Source organism: Sprattus sprattus, assembly GCF_963457725.1.
Source record: "Sprattus sprattus genome assembly, chromosome: 16".
Taxonomy (NCBI): Eukaryota; Metazoa; Chordata; class Actinopteri; order Clupeiformes; family Clupeidae; genus Sprattus; species Sprattus sprattus.
This window is the reverse complement of record NC_137914.1, coordinates 17429913-17448026: the sequence shown is the minus strand read 5'-3', so window position 1 is coordinate 17448026 and position 18114 is coordinate 17429913. Positions and strand designations below refer to the sequence as shown.

Genomic DNA, 18114 nt, shown 5'->3' with positions numbered 1-18114 from the left:
ATATAAGAGACCTGTATGCTAGAATGAGTTGGCTGTTCTATTCACAGCAACTATGTGAACATATTCAATTCAATTATTGTAGATTCACAGAGAACCTTTACAAACCGTCAGTCTGTTGTGACAAATCTGCAAAAGAGAAGACAAGACTGCAAAATGAAAAGCACCTTAACTTTCCACATTAACCATCTAAATAGCACCATATCTATCCATATCTTTTACATGTGGACTTTTATTCCGAAGCAGCCAGGATTTTTAACCAATGAATTCGCGGCAACAATACACCATAAACCAATCAGATTGTGCTGTGTGACGTGAGGCGGAAGTGCAGCAGGTTTGTCACTGGTATACCGACACAGGTTCCAGCAGCATGACTTCTCAGGTAAATATAAAAACCAAAATTATACTTACTAATAACTTAAACGTTTGATTTTCCCTTTTGAGATAATAAGGTCGGTGTATACAGGTCGAGTTTTTGTGGGGGCTTTACACTGCTACGCTCTTCGCTGACTCCTTGACGTTCTCACACAGCACGAGAATGTAAACTTTGACAGCAATATAACTTACATAGCCAATGTCAGAAGTCGATATCAAGTGTTAACTCAACAAAACAAACCAGGGTTGTAGTATGTTGCTGGTTTCTTTTGCCAAAGCAGCTGGACGTGTAACGATTAACTTTAGGATTTGTAACACTGACGTTGTTTCCTTGTAACTTATTGTTCTGTTTGATGTGATTGATGGAATGTTTTTGTTCTTGCGCTGTGGGTCAGTTAGTAAGTAGGTAGCTAGCTTTCCTTTGTTTTGAGGATCCATGCCACGCCCCGTCATCCCCCGTGACTTCGCATGAACTTGACATATGTCGCCAACTGTCGTTAGTACTCTCGGCAGTAACTCTGGAGCCCAAGACACAGACCCGATAAAACATGATGGAATGCAATCAATAACGTTGGTTCTTATAATCGGACTGACACCGCCAAAGACTTTGCATTTTTGTCAGTCTGGCGGACATCTTACGGGTTACAATTTAACTTAAAGTAGCCCACTGGTGCTCTGTTTACATTAGCATAAAGCATTCCAAGTGTACACTTCCAAGAATCGGACAGGGTTTATAGCAAACATGTTGATCGATGGAATGATAAAGATAACACTGTGTCACGCTAAACGATTTGTGTCGGTGAGCCACTTTGCCAGTTTTTCTTGTTTGTATGGTAAGGTGATGAACAACCCGGACGAGATCGCTAAGCTTTTCCGGGAGCAAAGTCAGTTCCCATCCCTAAGCCGTGCCGACATTGGTCCAGGGATAACGACTCAGTACGGCGGGAAGTACAGCAACATTTACACAGGTTTGGAGGTTATTACATCATGCCTAATGCCTTCCATGAAATCACAATGCTCCTACACAATGGATATACATAATAATTTAGACTATACATATTATTTGTCCTTGTGGTACTAACTGTGTTGTTGCACAGTCTGCACAAATGATATTGTAGGCATATGCTTCTGTCAGTTTTAGCATCAAGTCTTGATTTTACTTGAGAATGGGATATGTCATTAGATTTTCTAGAAATTCAGATGCAAGACCAACTTTTGGTCTGGTCTTGTTCTTTATCTATAACCTTTATAAACAGCTGCATTGATACGTTTCCCCTCTCTTCCTTAAAGAATGGAGTCAGCGGGACCTGGAGAGGAATGAACAAGTGAAGTTTTGCCGCCAATACATTGTGTTTCACGATGATCAGTCGGTTGTCTTCTCCGGACCATCTGGGAACTGCACAGAGATCAAGGGAGTGTGGGTGTCACAATTATCTTGGCTAGACTCACACATACACACACACACACACACACACACACACACACACACACACACAGACAGAGAGAGAGACAGACCGAGAGAGACAGAGAGAGAGAAACTAGTCTTCCACCAAAGAGAATCAGAAGTGTGATGTTTAAATTGAGTGTCCCTTGTCTCTTTCCACAGGCTGTTGAGCAAAGACTCTCCCTCAGGGGACATGAAAGCTGTGGTCAGAGAATGCACTATCAAAGGAGAGGAGAAGCAGTTCCTGGAGGTCTCACACACACCTATCAACTCTTGATCTCGCCTCTCACTGTCTGATTACAATCTGTCTGTAGTTTTTCTATCAGGTTATCATCAGTTCTGAGACCTGTTTCATTCTCTCCTTGGAACAGATTTGGCACAAGAACAGCAAGGTGAAGAGTCTCAATCTCACAGATCTCAAGAAGCATGGCAAAGTCTATGAAGATGGTGAGCCTCTGGCAGAACTGCTCCAAAATAAAGTTCAGCGACAGTGAGATGTATGCACAGACTGCTTATGTTAGACACGTCTGCTCTGAGTGTTCATGTTTGAAGTATTTTAGCCTGACACAATGGACACTACAAATATTTCACCGCTTTAAAGTGCTTCCTAGGCTCTGATGTTGTTCCTAGGCTCACCCTGTTGCGTTATCTCTTAAAAATACAGAGCTATGTAACAGGATGACAAAATGCATTTGACCCTTAGTCATTATGCTTTTACCTTTTTATTTAAGAAAAGAACTGAAAACATTTTAGAAACAGGCCGAAGTTATTTCTTAGAGGATGCTTTGACAGTATGACCTGTTCAAAGCGTTACAACTGAAAGATCTCCCCATTGCTGACGAACATACTACTAGACTGTTAGAATTAGGTTTTTTTGCTCTTCACAAAAGTGCTTGTATTTAAAATAGCTTTACTGTAAAGTACCTTGTGTGCAAGTTCTTTGTGTCAGTTTTATTTCATGTCTTATAGTCCCTGCAATATGGCAGTGAGTGAGACAGACAGAAGCCCAGCGTTTTATGGCATTTTATCTAGGAAATTCAAGTGTGTGCTCCCGAGGGGCTGAACATCTGACATGACACTGGAAGTGATACTCCACCAATTGAGCTGCGGGACTGCCTCATCACTGTGTTCTTTCCAGCAGCAGGTTTCAGGACCCAGGTCAAAGTTACCTAGAAATAGGAATTGAGAAGTGGTGGCTTACCAGTAGGGGATGTTATGTGTGTTCGTGCACCTTCCTCTTAAACAAAAGACATTGGCAGAATTGTGATACTCTCAGGTTGTTTTGATTTGATAATGTGTTGTTGTGTCTCTCAGTGAGTGATATTGTCAGTGAGTGTTTCTGGTGTCCCTCCACTAGATCAGTTTGGCTGCCTAGTCTGGTCTCACTCTGAAACTCACCTCCTGTATGTGGCAGAGAAGAAAAGGCCCAAGGCTGAGTCCTTCTTCAAGGTCGGTTCTTCACACTGTGTGGGGGGTTCCTCACACACTTAGATATCTACAGTACATAGTATAACAAAAGTACCACAGAACTAAAGAGTACATTTTGAAAGAAATTGTTCTTCCATATGTACTTTCAGACAGAATCTCCTGAGTCGAGTCCAGTAGGAGATGAGGAGGAGCGAATTAAGGTGGGCAAGAAGGAAGAGGCCTTGAAGGTAAGAGAAGTGAATGCTGTATTTAGGGTTATCATTAGGAAACTGTATGCCAGGGTATTTGTACTGTATTTGAATGTATTCATAAAGGAATCTCTGGGCCTGTGTTTGTGTGTGTGTGAACACTTTCAGGGGGACCAGTTTGTGTATTATGAGGACTGGGGAGAGACACTGGTGAACAAGAGCACTCCTGTTCTCTGTGTGCTGGACATTGAGGGCAGCAACGTGTCTGTACTGGAGGGCATTCCAGAGAGCATTTCTCCTGGACAGGTGTGTATCTCTTCCTCTTCAAAAACAATGAATTGATTAAAGAGGTTGATATCTATTTCCTAGAATGCTAGTGTTTAATCTCACAAAATGTTTTGGTATGTAATCCCATAATCATATTCATTTTATTTCAATATGTACACAATACACATCGGTTGTTGGGTTGCTCCATCATGCATGATGGGTAATGGTGTCTTTGCCTACCAGGCATTCTGGGCTCCCAATGACACAGGGGTGGTGTTTGTTGGATGGTGGCATGAACCCTTTCGGCTAGGACTGAGATACTGCCCCAACAGAAGGTATGAGTGTGTCTGTGTAGGGGTGTGCATTTCAACATGGTTTGGGGATGTTCTTCACCACTCACGGTCTTTCAAAGATTACATTTTTATTCCAGTTACACTGGACTGCAGAAGTCCCTTTCTGCCTTAATTGGCTGAAACTAGAAAGGGAAATGTTTCTAAGTTAATACTGCAATAACTATACTATAATTCTTCCAAGTCACTCATTACCCACTAATATGTCTCTTTTATATAAACGTAGGTCCTCCTTGTTTCATGTGGATCTGACAAGTGGAAAGTGTGGTAGGTAGCTCATTACTTACTTCACGTTAATGATTAGAATCCCAATAGTGTTCTGAAGTAGAAGTGACTCCTCGGTCCTCTCTCTGTTTTTACCTGCTGGAGCAGATCAGTTATCAGACTCCAGTGCAGTGTCCTCCCCTCGCCTCAGTCCTGACCACTGCAGGATTGTCTACCTGGAGTGTGGAGTCTATGGACCCCACCAGCAGTGCAGCCGACTTAGCATGGTGATTGGATTTGTGTGTGTGTGTGTGTGTGTGTGTTTTTGCCTGTGTGCATATCCTGTATATGTTGATGGGATAATGTGTGAATACATACTGAGATCAAATTTGTTTCAATTTCTGTATCTTTTCCTTTGCAGTATGACTGGTACACTAAGAAGACCTCAGTCATTGTAGATGTGGTGAAGAGGCCAGGGGAAGGTCGGTTACTTCACTGTTATGTATATGTAGTTTCTGTCTTTTTCAGTGTTAGTTTGTGTAAATATCTTAATAGGTGAGTGAATTAATTAGACAAACAGACAGCCAGTATTCATATTCTCCCTCTCCCTCTCCCTCTCCCCTGTCCTGTCCTGTCTGTGTGTCGGCAGATGGCTTCACTGGGATCTACACCTCCATGCTGTCTCCTATGTGCTGGTCGGCTGACAGCCAGCGGGTCCTCATCTCCTGTGCCCAGAGGAGCCATCAGGTACAGTAGGCTCCCACACGGTGGAAAGCACCCAGTGAGACCAAATCACAGAGTCCTCGTCAATCTTGCCCTAAATAAACTTTGGAAGTTTGCGACCTTGAAAAGAAATGACCCAAACGCTGTTTGTTTGTATTGTTTTGTGTGTTTAACTCACTATATAGGAACTTATGGTGGTTGACGTCTCAACAGGCAGCGTCTCATCTCTCACTTCCAGTGAGTAAACCACTCCTCTGCTCTCCTCCATCTTCTTAGCTCTGAGATGTTGTGGTATTTTTTAAAGGCCTATTAGACTTATGCCTTTTTCGCTTTGCTCTCCCTCAGAGTCGGGCATGGGGAGCTGGTCACTCCTCACCGTTCACAGGGACCTGATGGTGGTCAGCTGCTCCTCCCCAAATTGCCCTCCCAGTCTGGTAATGACCAGCTTTTAATGCTCCCATATTGTGTTACAGTAGTGACGGGGTAACAGCCAAGCTTTTTGCCAGTTAATGTCCTGAATCAAAGATCCCCAGTAGAATTAAGGCTAGGTGTTATTCTTTTTCTAAATTGAAAGATCTGGTGAATATGTTTATTATCACACTTTCTGTCTATCGCATTGCATTGTCCATACCAAAAGAAAGGTGACTTTTAATAAATTGGATTAATCCCTTTTAGGGATAGCTTTAGTGACTGAGTAAAATTCCTTAAATGTGACTGGGAGGCGTGTTGCACAGAGTAGAGTTGCAACTGATATGTGTTGGTGACATAACTTCCTCTCTGCAGAGAGTGGGCTTCCTGCCTGAGAAAGGCCCTGAGGTGCAGGTGAGCTGGGTCACCCTGGAAACGGCTGAGGTGCAGTCTGACATAGATTGGAAAGTCCTCACCTTTAATCCCCCTCCAGAGCAGGACAACGACCAATACCGTAAGGACAAGATGAGACTGCTGAGACTTACTTACTGATGTTTCTAGGATGTGCTGCGTCAGCTAGACCTCACAACGTATCCCTCATTTCCTCCTCTATTCCTCTTTCTTTCTTTCTTTCTTTCTTTCTTTCTTTCTTTCTTTCTTTCTTTTTCTCCCTCTTTTGTCTCACTCCAGCTGGTTTGGATTTTGAGGCCCTGCTGCTGAAACCAAAGGAATCCAAAGAGGGAGTGAAATTGCCTCTCATTGTCATCCCACATGGTGTGTTTAAAAACATCTTTTCACGTGGGCTCTATTCTCTATGTACACGTGAGGGTGTGTTGTCATGAATATGGTCAGGACGATTGATAATTACTCCTGTCTCTCTCCCCCTCTCTCTCTCTCTCTCTCTCTCTTTCTTTCTTTCTTTCTTTCTTTCTTTCTTTCTTTCTTTTCTCTCTCTCTCTCTTGATTTCTCTCATCTTCAGGTGGTCCTCACTCAGTCATAACTGCCGACTGGCTCTTGTCCACCGCTGTTTTTTGTAAGATGGGATTTGCTCTTCTACTAGGTGAGTTGCTCCCCTACTGAGAAGGGCTGTTGTAAATCAGGCTGAGGGAGCTGAACAGCACAACATAACCACCTGAAAGCTTCCGCCTTTTGTCACCTGTCTGTTGCATGAGCTGATCTGGAAAGTCTGAATAATTTAGCAGCCTGTGGTTCACTTAAGCCCATCCACAATAACCTTGCAAAGCATTTTTATCACTATTTACACATCCATAAAGCATTCATTGTTTGGTCTGGACCAAAGAGTGAAATTTGCCTAGATACTGAATCAGACCACAGCCTTGTAGTTAATGGCAGGTCATTTGGCATTGCTTGACCTCTTGAGCAATCAACAGAATGCATTCTGTGTAATAAGAATTGAAATGGTCGCAAATGGACAATAGCTTGTGCTCACATGTATTACTTCCAGTAATCCATTTGAGGTTGAGTGTCCATACATAGTAACCACTCTTTAAGAGTATTGTTAGAACAGATATGTTCTTTGTGCCAGAACGGCTTCTGAAATGTCACATCAACAAAATGTCCTCATAAAACATGTACTGCTATTTTAGGGCAAGGACACTGGCTCTTGAATGTAGCAGGCATGACAAGGGACACTTAGCCACTCCTGTTGGAATGGTAGTTTAAGAAAGTGGGAGCTACATGCCTAAATTCAATCAAATTGAGAGAAAGTTTGTTATAAGTCTGTGCACACCCTCAAGTATGTGGCATTGTGGACCTCTGTGTCCTGGATTGACAGGATATCCCTGCGTGGGGCTGAGTGAGCTAGCAGTGCTTAATTGATTTATGTTGGTGTGCATGTTGAGCTAGTTATAAGCCCTGCAGCTCGTTACATCTGCCGGTGGTAAGGCAGCCATTGATTGGATGTGTCTGGAGCTAATTGGATGTGCCTGGCTCATCATCTCCTGTGGTGTGTTTAGAGATTGCAACTCCGAGAGATTGACTGGACCAGTCTGTGCTGTCATAGCTGATCAGGGGAATTCCTGTTTTCACGTCCATAAGACGATGAGGTGTCAGTCATCCTAATGCGTGCCACTGAGTCCCACATATGCTCTGTGTTCACCGTGGTCCAGAGACTTGTTGGATTGTTGTCGCAAATTTCATTGGTCACATCAGAGTTGGGAGTGATTTGGATGGGTTCATAGCGAAAACTGATGCATGCAGGATTTTAAAGTTATGGTTTGGATATGCATGACTGATTCGTTTTAAAAGTGGATCTAGTAAACCAAGAGGTTTTCTGTTGAGGAAAATATAACCCAGCTAAAACACAGCTGAGGGTATGATAGCGCGAGGCTACAGGTGTACCACCCCCCATTTGATATGAGTCCTGCTAGATATTTCCACCAGCTGACTTTAAAGGCAATTATACTTGGGTATTAGCAGATGTTCTTAAAGGGGAGATTCCAATCATAAGGTGAAAACGCTTAACGGCCATGGGGCTTTTAAAGGGAAACCAGACGCTGTTTAAATGGAATCCTATGGGAGAAGTAGCTTTAAAAGGCCAAAGGTGGAGAGAAAACCACAATATACATGCCACTGTATTAGGAACACTGAGCTAAAGTAGTGCAGTATAATACACCAGTCCTGCAATAAATCTTAGCTTTATGAAGGTTATAATATTCAGTATTAGTTTAAAGCAACATTATGTTACAAATTTACCTTAAAATAACACATTGGTACAGTGTAATACTGAGAATGGCGAATGTGGAACCACAGCACGGCAGGTATGCCTGGTATTATTGCACTATTAAACTTTGGTGGACAAGCGGGACACCTACAGTGAAGGCTATAGGAATAAGCTAGCGTGGTATTCTCTGTATAGACATCATGGTAGAGGAGACAAAGAAACCGAGGAAGACATTGTCAGAGGAAGTGAGGTAGAGAAAAAGAGAGAGTAACTGAGCAAGAGTCCAAAGGATGCAAGTCAGATGCCGAGCTGGCCTTCTACCTGTTGGACTAGTCAGTAATAATGTATAAGCTGTCTAATGGTTTGTGTTGCGCTTGCTTTGGCTGAGTTGTCAACTCACTGGTTTTTCATCATAAACAACCCTGCCGAATGTTCTTTAGGAAAGAATGCTACGTAGACTGTAAGCTTATCTGTGTCATCCCTGTCTCACGGAGATTTGTAGTTTTTCCCATCACCCAAAGTCATGGACCTCAGTCCCGTCTCAGGGTAGCATCCAAATAGATTCGACTCACACCAAAACGTTTTATCTGTTTTCATCAATCTCGCGCCAAATAAACTTTACAAGTTTGCGACCTTGAAAACCTAACTCAGTTGAACTATATTTCAGCTACGCCCCTTTCACTTCTTACCAAATGAGGACCCGGTACTTAAAAAAAGCGACACGTTCTATGACTTACCATGCAAATATAATAACCCTGGCAGATATGATACCCACACTCTTTTAGAAACACTTCTGGTATTAGATTATGTATTGCATGTGTGTTGCATGTGTAACATGAATATCAATGCCTTTCTCTTCACAGTGAATTACCGTGGCTCCACTGGATTTGGCCAAGACAGCATCTACTCTTTACCAGGGAAGGTTGGCACACAAGACGTGCTAGATGTTCAGGTACTGTCATTGTTGCATCACCTCCAGTACTACAACTTTGCTGTCTGCAGCCAGTTGAAATGACATGCCTCTGCTCCTTATTATTTGAAATTAGATTTGAGAATTATGAATGAAATGGTACACCTAGAATACTCCCCTTGCTAGAAAAGTACCACTGCAGTGCTTGTATCCCCTGTGCAAGCCAGCCAAAAGTGTCAACACAATCAACACAAAAACACCAGGCTGGGAAGGCTTAAGGTGGTCTGAACTTACAACAGAAGAATGGATAAACCAAATGGATTAGTACAACTGTAAATAATAACAACTGAATAAACAGGTTAGATGCCAATGAAAACAAATACACATGAATGGCCAAAGGAACATGATACACCATGAATGCATCAGATGTAAATAAATTAGACCCAACCTGAATGAGTGAATAAGAAAAAGGAAATGAGATGGGGAGACATAAAGGGGAAATGAAGAGAGAGAGAGTAAGTAACAAAGTAAGAGGAAGAACAAGAGTGTAAAAGTGTAAGAGAGTGAAGGTATAAGAGCAAAACATGTGAAATTCCATGATCTCAATTTCCATGAATTTCCTGACTGACTAATCCAAGGGTATTGTCCTGTGTCTTAAGGCCATGTTCTTTTACTGTGAGAAGATCTGAGAGAGGTCCTCTGATACCCAGACTTTGGCCAGTCGATTGTGTTTGATAATTTTTAAAGTGTTTTCTGTCTTACAATTGTTAGTGGTAAGAGTCTGGCCTTAACATGTATGGTGATCTTACTTGTCCCAACAGTTTGCAGTGGAGTCGGTGCTAAAGCAGGGCTGCTTCGATGAGCAGAAGGTGGCCATATCAGGGGGCTCCCATGGCGGCTTCCTGGCGTGCCACCTGATTGGCCAGTTCCCGGACTTCTACAAGGCGTGTATCGCACGGAATCCTGTCACCAACCTGACGACCATGATTGGCAGCACTGACATTCCAGACTGGTACGAAGCTGCCAGCGAGAAACTGGGGCTGTGGTGGGGTGTCTGCATCCTCTCTGCATTATTTAACATCTCCATGGAGTTCCCACAGCTATGTCCAATTATGCTCCTCACCCCTGCCAATTGTCTCATAATTAACCCCACATGTGGTGCTCATCTGAAATGTTCTATTGTCTTCACAATGGTGCCTCTACTGAATGACATTTGGGACCATCTGTTAAATAATTGGAGAGGTCTTCCATCATTTGACAATTTAAATGTGTGTAGTCTGCTTTAAGATGTACTTAAGGTAAAAGTATCTGTCTCTCTGCCTCTTTGTGATTGTGTGTGTGTGTTCGTTCGCAGGTGCATGGTAGAAGCAGGGCTGGATTATACTCCAGCTGCTCAGCTTGACCCTGCTGCTTACGGGCAGATGTTTGACAAGTCTCCCATTAAACACATCTCTCAGGTGAGACGGCCATCTTAGTAGCTTGTGTCAGTCTCCCTGTGATCTGTCTCATCTCGCTGTGTCCTATACAGAACACTGAGAATCTTTCTGGAACTTTCCTTCAGGTGAAGACCCCAGTTCTGCTCACCCTGGGGGAGGACGATAAGCGTGTCCCTCCAAAGCAAGGCATCGAGTACTACAGAGGCCTAAAGGCTCGCCAAATCCCAGTCAGGTGGGTGAGCTGGTACACAGATGCAAAGAGATGGTGGACATTTGATTCTTTCAGCCCTTAATTACAGCTTTGAGGCTATTGGTTGTTATCTGGCCTGATTATTTGCTTGTAGGTTAGTTGATAGTGAGAGACAAAGAGGGAGTGGGGAGAGAGAGAGAGGGAGAGCAAAAGCTTAGCAACAATAAAGAGGATGGTTTCTAAACGTGGGTTCTTTGTTTATGAATCATAGGTCTTCTAATCGGCAAGTAGTTCTTCTTTGTAGTCATTTGTAGATAAGAATGCGTCCATAATGAAACCGAAATATTCCCAAACCATGTTGATTATTCCCATATTTAATGGGCTACACAATATTTAACACTGACCAATTTCTGATGATATTATTGTGGGGGCAAAACATTGCCTTGTTTTACTGTCACCCTTCTGAGCTGTATGATGAGACACAAATAACCATGATTTTTCACATGTCACACATTTCATAGACCAATTCCAATTCATCATGAAGCTAGTATGTGACTACACTATATACACGGACTGAATGAATACTTGACTGGTATGTTTTTGTTCTCTTTATTTAACAGGTTACTGTGGTACCAAGGCAATAACCATTCACTGTCCACAATTGCTGCCGAGTCAGACGGGTTCATGAATATCGCTTTGTGGATCATCCAGCACTGTGGCCTTAAATCTGACCAATAAATTTGGTCTCGGCGAGCAGCCGTCCTAAATCACGGTTCTCCTGCTGACAGTCCCCGTGCTGGGGGAAGCGTGTGAGCGAGAAGTGGGCACCCTGATCTCTGACTGTCTCTGGTGGATGCTTCCTGTTTCTCCCTCCGCCTTCACTCACACATGCCAGAGGATTCAACCCCATTAGCACTGACACTACGTTTTAAACCAAAATATATGAAGGGGTCTTGGTAACGTGCTCAACTTGGTAGGGATTCTGTGTTCATTCTTCCAAATGAATGTCTTAATAACTGGATCATACAGCAATGTAAGTCTACCTAAACTGCCAGTCCGTAATTTTTTTAAATCTCTTCAGTAATAAAACCTTGCAAGTTCCCTAAATTCTGGCATAATTGTCAAATTTATCAAGATGCATTTCAGTGCAATCTCATGGTTCAGAGTGAAACTAACCATTGCTTATAGCAGCTGCTTCCACCCCTGGCACTGCATAGATGTAGACAGAAAGGCTAAATGTGTGGTTGTCTCGAGTGTTTTATAAATGGGTTCTGAGATGCTCTGGCTTTTGGTACTGTCTGTGTAGCGTATTATCTGGATTCTTCCAATAAAATGTTTGTTTATGAGTCCTCGTGTTTGCTCTTTCCACACTTCATAGCTGTAGGTTAATACACTCTCCATTTGTCTTCACAATCTCAGTGCCCAAACATATTTCAGTTCAGAGTTTATAAGGAGAATATTAAGGAAGCCTTTTAATACAGTCCCTGCCAGGTTGCTGGCCAAAGAATTGTTTTTCAATTCCACTACTTCCTGAAGGCTCAGGCTTTATCGATATACACATTGTATTTTTAGCTAATACGGGAGCTGTGCTTGGCAGTTAACTGCACCAGTTTGTTTGCCCAGCTATAAATCTACACGCTGACATTTTCTTTGTACACACTGCTCTCTATCTCTCTTTTTCTCTCTCACTTCCCCTCCAACAATTGTTTCCACTCATTCTAAAGATGGGGAGTGGGAGATACATCAATCCTCGAGTTGGCATTCTCTTTTAACTGGTGTTTCTAAATGTGTGTGTCTATCCATCAAGAGGTCAGTGCCAGTCATATTTTTAAGAAACTTTGTTACCTTGTAAACCATGAACATTATTTACTTGGCTGTAAAACTGCTCCTGTGTTTTCAGTGTATGTTAGTAAATATGATTAAATTACTTAGTTTTTGAGGATTTAAATAACAGAACATCTGTTCAGGGTGCATTGGTTTGCGTGTTCAAACAGTGCTTGTATTGTTTCACCACATTGTTTCACTTCTTTTTTCCATAAAACCTCATGTCAGGTTCAGTTATGTTTCCTTTTGGGGTCGTGACAGATGGAGCATAGAGCATAGAAGCCTCAGAGACCTTAATGCCGCAAGGTGAGTCCGCAACAATGCATTCTTTTATAAATCAAATCTTTTGTATATGTGTATATCAAGTGTGCTTTCACTGATTTGCGAATTCAGTTGCAATGGATAGGGAAAATGGGAGAGGTAAAATAATGTTGAGGTGTGGAGAGTTGGTTCATCTATGGTAAAACTAGTCTTATGTATAAAATAGAAAACATGCCGATCTCACAACTTTCAGACACGCACTTGGCTTAGACATCACATTACATTACTGTATATGCGCTCAGTATAAAGTGCTCATGTAAAAATGTAGTAATCTTCTCTCCCCTTGTGAACATTTATTTATGGAAAATAATGACAGGCATGCATTCAACGTTGTGTTCCTCTGAAAGTGTACTTTTACAAATGTATTTACATCATTATTTTTTGTGAAGGAACCAATAGTACAAAACAAAAAAAAACTAAAACAAATTGATGGCCTGAACCACCATCTTTCAAGCATAATGTATCTCAAGATTCAAGCTAAAATATTGTTTGTTTGATAACAACTCTCCTGAAGGCTAAAATGAATTAAGATACATGTAATTTCACTGCTGTGTGTTCTATAAGGTAGTGCATTTTTGAACAAAATAAGAATAATAAAAATAAATAAATAATAAAAATAAGATTTAAAATTCCAACATTCAGTCTTCTCCATTAGGTTAATAGTAGAAGCTGTTGTATGTTTGTTCACAGTAAACTACATTTGGCTATGAAGATTCATTTATTTTTAAGAAGTTGAGTGATAAATAATAAAGTACCACATTTAACTAAATCAGTTATGTAATAATGAAGAAGACCTTGTTGTATTTATGTTTTTTTTTAGATCATGATGGAACACATACTGATATCCCTCCTTGTATGGCTTCTGGTACCAGTGGTGATTGGTATATATCCCAGATTTTTCCCTTGTGACGATGACCTCATCTCTGTGGATTGCATGGGAAGAGACTTGACCAGCGTTCCTAAAATCAGATCTACAGAGGTGCAGTCACTGAACTTGGATCACAACGAAATTTGGCATGTTGGGAGTGAAGCCTTCTCTGGTGTCCCAAATCTGAGAAACCTCACTATGATGTGGAATTGTGCCCCTGGCAGGTACAAGAACCTAGGAATTCCTCTTTGTAGTTTGAAGATCGACTCTCGTGCCTTTGTGGCACTTAAAAAGCTGCAAACCCTCATCTTGACAGGAAACAGTCTCACCTCCATACCTCCTCTACCCGAGCGCCTGCAGATCCTGAACCTGGAGTTGAACAACTTGTTCAGCCTGAAGGACCCATTGGGCACCCCATCCTTGAAGCAACTCCTGCTCACGAAGAACTGCTATTATGCCAACCCTTGTAACCAGACTTTTGTGATCAATCAACAGGTCCTCAAGGAACTCCCAAAACTTGAGGTCCTCTTACTGGGTTTCAATAATATATCCAAAATACCAGTAGGCCTACCCCAATCCTTGACGTATCTTGACCTGAGAGAGAATAAAATAAAAGAGATTCCTGCTAAGGCGTTTGCCAATCTAACCAAATTATCTACTCTGAACCTGGCATGGAATTGCCAGCGGTGTGATCATGCAGTGGAACCCTGCTTTCCTTGTCCCAATACCAAACCCCTTATGCTGCATGATCACACCTTTCTCAACCAGAGCCATTCACTAAGGAATCTCAGCTTGCGTGGAAACTCCCTCCGTACATTTCCACCTAGACTCTTTGCCTCTCTAGGTCAACTTAAATACCTTGATCTCTCTGACAATCTGCTAGCCTACACCATACGTAATGGAACTTTTTACCAGTACCTAAAGAGTGTTAGAAATCTGAATCTGATGTATAACTATGAACCACTAAAATCCTTCGTACACCTTTCTCTCTCACCTTTCCTCATGAATATGTCACATCTGGAGTCACTGTCTTTGAATGGCTATTTTTTTCATTCACTTTCACCAAAAAGCATGGAGATCCTTGCCAACCTCTCAAATCTGAAATACCTTGACTTGCGGTCTAATTTCATCAGTTCCTGCAACATGAGTGCCTTTCAACATATTAAGGCACTGAAAAAAGTGGTGCTCTCACAAAACGCACTAGATTTTATCCCAGTCTGTAAACGGAACCATGAGGAATGGCAGTCAGAACCTCAGGTCCATAGGGTAAACTTGGTCAGTAGAGAAGACTGCCAGTGTCAAGACGATTCAGAATTTGAGCCCCTCTTAAAAACCGCACCAGGACCCTATGACCGAATGTGGCCTAACTTTACAATGCATAATTTCTACAAGATGTTATGCTCAAAACAACTCTCTTTTGACCTGTCGTTCAATAACATCCTGAAAATAAATTCCAGTGTTTTTGTAGGCATGGAAAAAGTAGTTTGCTTAGATATGTCCTTCAACTACATGAGCATAAAACCAAATGGACAACAGTTCTCTTGTCTGAAAAATCTTGTGTACCTTAACTTGGCAAACAATCGCATAGACCTGTACTTTAATGAAGCCTTCCAAGAATTGCAGGGCACACTAAGGGCTCTCGACCTCAGCAGTAATGCTTTCTCCTTTCAAATGATGGGTATTGGCCACAATTTCAGTTTTCTACAAGGACTTACCTCTCTTGAATCTCTCAGCCTAGACAATAATCAGATTCGCTACCGTGTCTCAAGCCTGTCGAGTACTTCCCTGAAGAACCTCTATTTTGCTGGGAACAGACTGGACATTATGTGGGGGTCCAGTGATCAATACATCATATTTTTTCAGGGCCTCACCAACCTTATACACTTGGATATTTCCAGCAATCAGTTGAAGTCAGTTTTGCCAGAGGCACTTATTAACCTCCCTCAAAGCCTACAAGTCCTCAGGCTCGATAGCAACCAGCTAAACTTTTTCCCCTGGGATAACATCACGGCACTCCCAGAGCTGCGCTATTTGAACCTCAGTGGAAACTACCTTAATAAGTTGCCAGACAGAGATGTGAGTTTTGGGCTTAATTTCAGTGGCCTGGACCTGAGTCACAACCAGATCACTGCACTTCCCAAAAAATTCTTCAGCCAGATGGCAGCCCTGCTCCGACTTCTGCTTAACAACAACAAGCTGAAACTCCTAGATGCATCGGGTCTACCTGCACCACTACGTAATGGTAGTGTATTAAGAGAACTCACACTGCATGCAAACCCCTTCACCTGCAGCTGTGCCACATCCTGGTTTGTGGAATACTTACGAACAACAAACATCACAATCCCCCATCTGACCACAAAGGTCCGCTGTGGGTTCCCTGAGTCCTTGCAAGGAGTGAACATCCTGACCATAGATCCTCGCTCCTGTCAGGAGATCTTCGGTGGTGTCGCCTTCCTGTGCACATCTTTATTGACCATAATACTGATTGTGTTTACACTTCTGAAACAATTGTACGGATGGGACCTTTGGTATTGCTTTCAAGTACTCTGGGCCGGCAACAAGGGGTACTCCCAATTCCGGGGGAGCTCTGCTACGGTGCACTATGAGTATGATGCATTTGTGGTGTTTGACACAAGAAACCTGGCTGTCCGAGACTGGATCTACAATGAACTGGTGGACAGCCTTGAAAACAAAGGCAAATGGAGATTCAAACTGTGCCTAGAGGAGCGGGATTGGGTTCCAGGTGTGTCGTGTATTGAGAACTTGCACAATGCTGTTCATAACAGCCGCAAGACTGTATTTGTGCTGACAAACCCAGGAGCTCGGTACCAAGTGAGTGGGGTTATCCGACAGACCTTTCTCTTGGTCCAACAGCGGCTTCTGGATGAGAAAGTGGATGTGGCAGTACTGGTTTTGCTTGACCTTGTTTTCCACAAGTTCAGGTACCTGCAGATAAGGAAGCGCTTGTGCAGGAAATCTGTTGTTTCCTGGCCCAGAAATCCACTGGCACAGCCAGTGTTCTGGAACCAGCTTCGTGTTGCCCTCGCATCGGACAACGTCCGCTATTATGATAAGAATGTCACAGGGAGATTCCTGTCTGATGATATTCTCTGAGGCTAGTATGGGGCATGCAGTATCATTATTTTCAAACTCATTTTAAGGCTAAAAACGTGCCGGATTTTAACAATTATTTTACATTTAACAATATTTAGGGTAATATTTTAGATTGATTATATTCTAATGATGAGAAAACCATGACCTATATTTGTTTTACTAAATCATTGGATTGTTTCTGAGACAAGATACTAAGATATTAGATAAATAGTTTTGGCATACTTGGATTGAATACACTATATTTAGTAATTCAAGAAAAGAAGATGAGTCAAATGGATGAGCTCCCTTTCCTCTTGGGCTTCTTTGAAACCTGTAAAGAACTGTGCCAGAAAGAGAGAAAGAACAGAACATGCTCCCCACCAGAACATATTGTACATTTCATTGCACAGACTATTATACTATTAATGTCACGTTACGTTCAGGTAGAAGGGGGATCCCTATTTGTGAGAAATATATGACAAGGCTGTTAATGGTGACAGGTGGAAAAAACAAATGGAGAAGTTGTAAAAAGATGAGCATCGATTTTTATATATATTTTTTTCTTCAGAGTTTTGTATTACATTATTATCTTATTTTCTGCATCTTATTAGTAGGTATAGTAATGGTATATTTAGAGTGATTTTTCTTTACATACATGTACATACATAAAAATGTGACAAAAATTGATAAAAGGAAGAATGCAGTGATAAAAACCTAACCCTTGATCAATTGCTTCTTTCTTTTGGTATATTTGGTGTATTACAAATTCCTCTTTCTATCGTTATGATTTACAATGGCATCCAAATTACAGAATATTATGTCCTTACACCTTGGTGTAACACTTGTACCTTTTAACTGGCAGCATATCCTTATATACACAAATAAACGTATTGCTATTTATCATTGTCTGTGAAACTCAGACCACCTTATTTGAAAGCTATGCATTTCAGCTGTGCAACTGAAGAAATCTTGAGTGGAGGGAGATAAACCTGCAAAATGACAGGAGAAGATAAACGAGTGGGAGACTGAGAAAATGGTAGAACACTGGGTTAAATGATAGGGGGAGAATGAGTTGGAGGGAGGACAGGGACGTTGCAGGCATGTACCACCAGGGAGTGGTATGTCAGCACAATGCCCACGGGAAGTGGTGGGAAGGTCCGTAGTCTACGAGGTGGGCGGACTTGAAGTGTCTCACGTATGCAATCATGCACAAAACAACACACACACAAACATTCACACATACCCACACAAACACACACACACAAATGTGGTTTGCTCGCTAACACGCAGCTTCGGACTCCAAAGCATGCTTCACGGCTCCATGTGTATGTGTATGTGTATGTGTATGTGTATGTGTATGTGTATGTGTATGTGTATGTGTAAGTGTAAGTGTAAGTGTAAGTG

At 42.0% G+C, this 18114-nt stretch overlaps 2 protein-coding genes across 2 annotated transcripts; both read left to right on the top strand.

Annotated features, from left to right (window-relative positions):
• The first annotated feature begins 316 nt into the window (after positions 1-316).
• LOC308376889 (acylamino-acid-releasing enzyme) lies at positions 317-11953 on the top strand. Its single transcript, XM_080853381.1, has 23 exons — positions 317-379; positions 1211-1340; positions 1663-1789; positions 1979-2066; positions 2188-2263; positions 3174-3265; positions 3394-3471; positions 3601-3738; positions 3943-4034; positions 4276-4316; positions 4422-4540; positions 4675-4735; positions 4903-5000; positions 5162-5213; positions 5322-5410; positions 5760-5898; positions 6075-6158; positions 6365-6445; positions 8932-9020; positions 9800-9990; positions 10333-10435; positions 10540-10646; positions 11225-11953. The coding sequence occupies exons 1-23, from the start codon at positions 368-370 to the stop codon at positions 11340-11342; spliced, it is 2205 nt and encodes a 734-aa protein (XP_080709507.1). The 5' UTR covers positions 317-367; the 3' UTR covers positions 11343-11953.
• A 1619-nt stretch (positions 11954-13572) lies between these two features.
• Positions 13573-16731, top strand: tlr9 (toll-like receptor 9; the record flags this gene model as incomplete). Its single annotated transcript, XM_080853490.1, has 1 exon — positions 13573-16731. The coding sequence occupies one exon, from the start codon at positions 13573-13575 to the stop codon at positions 16729-16731; it is 3159 nt and encodes a 1052-aa protein (XP_080709616.1).
• Positions 16732-18114: the final 1383 nt, after the last annotated feature.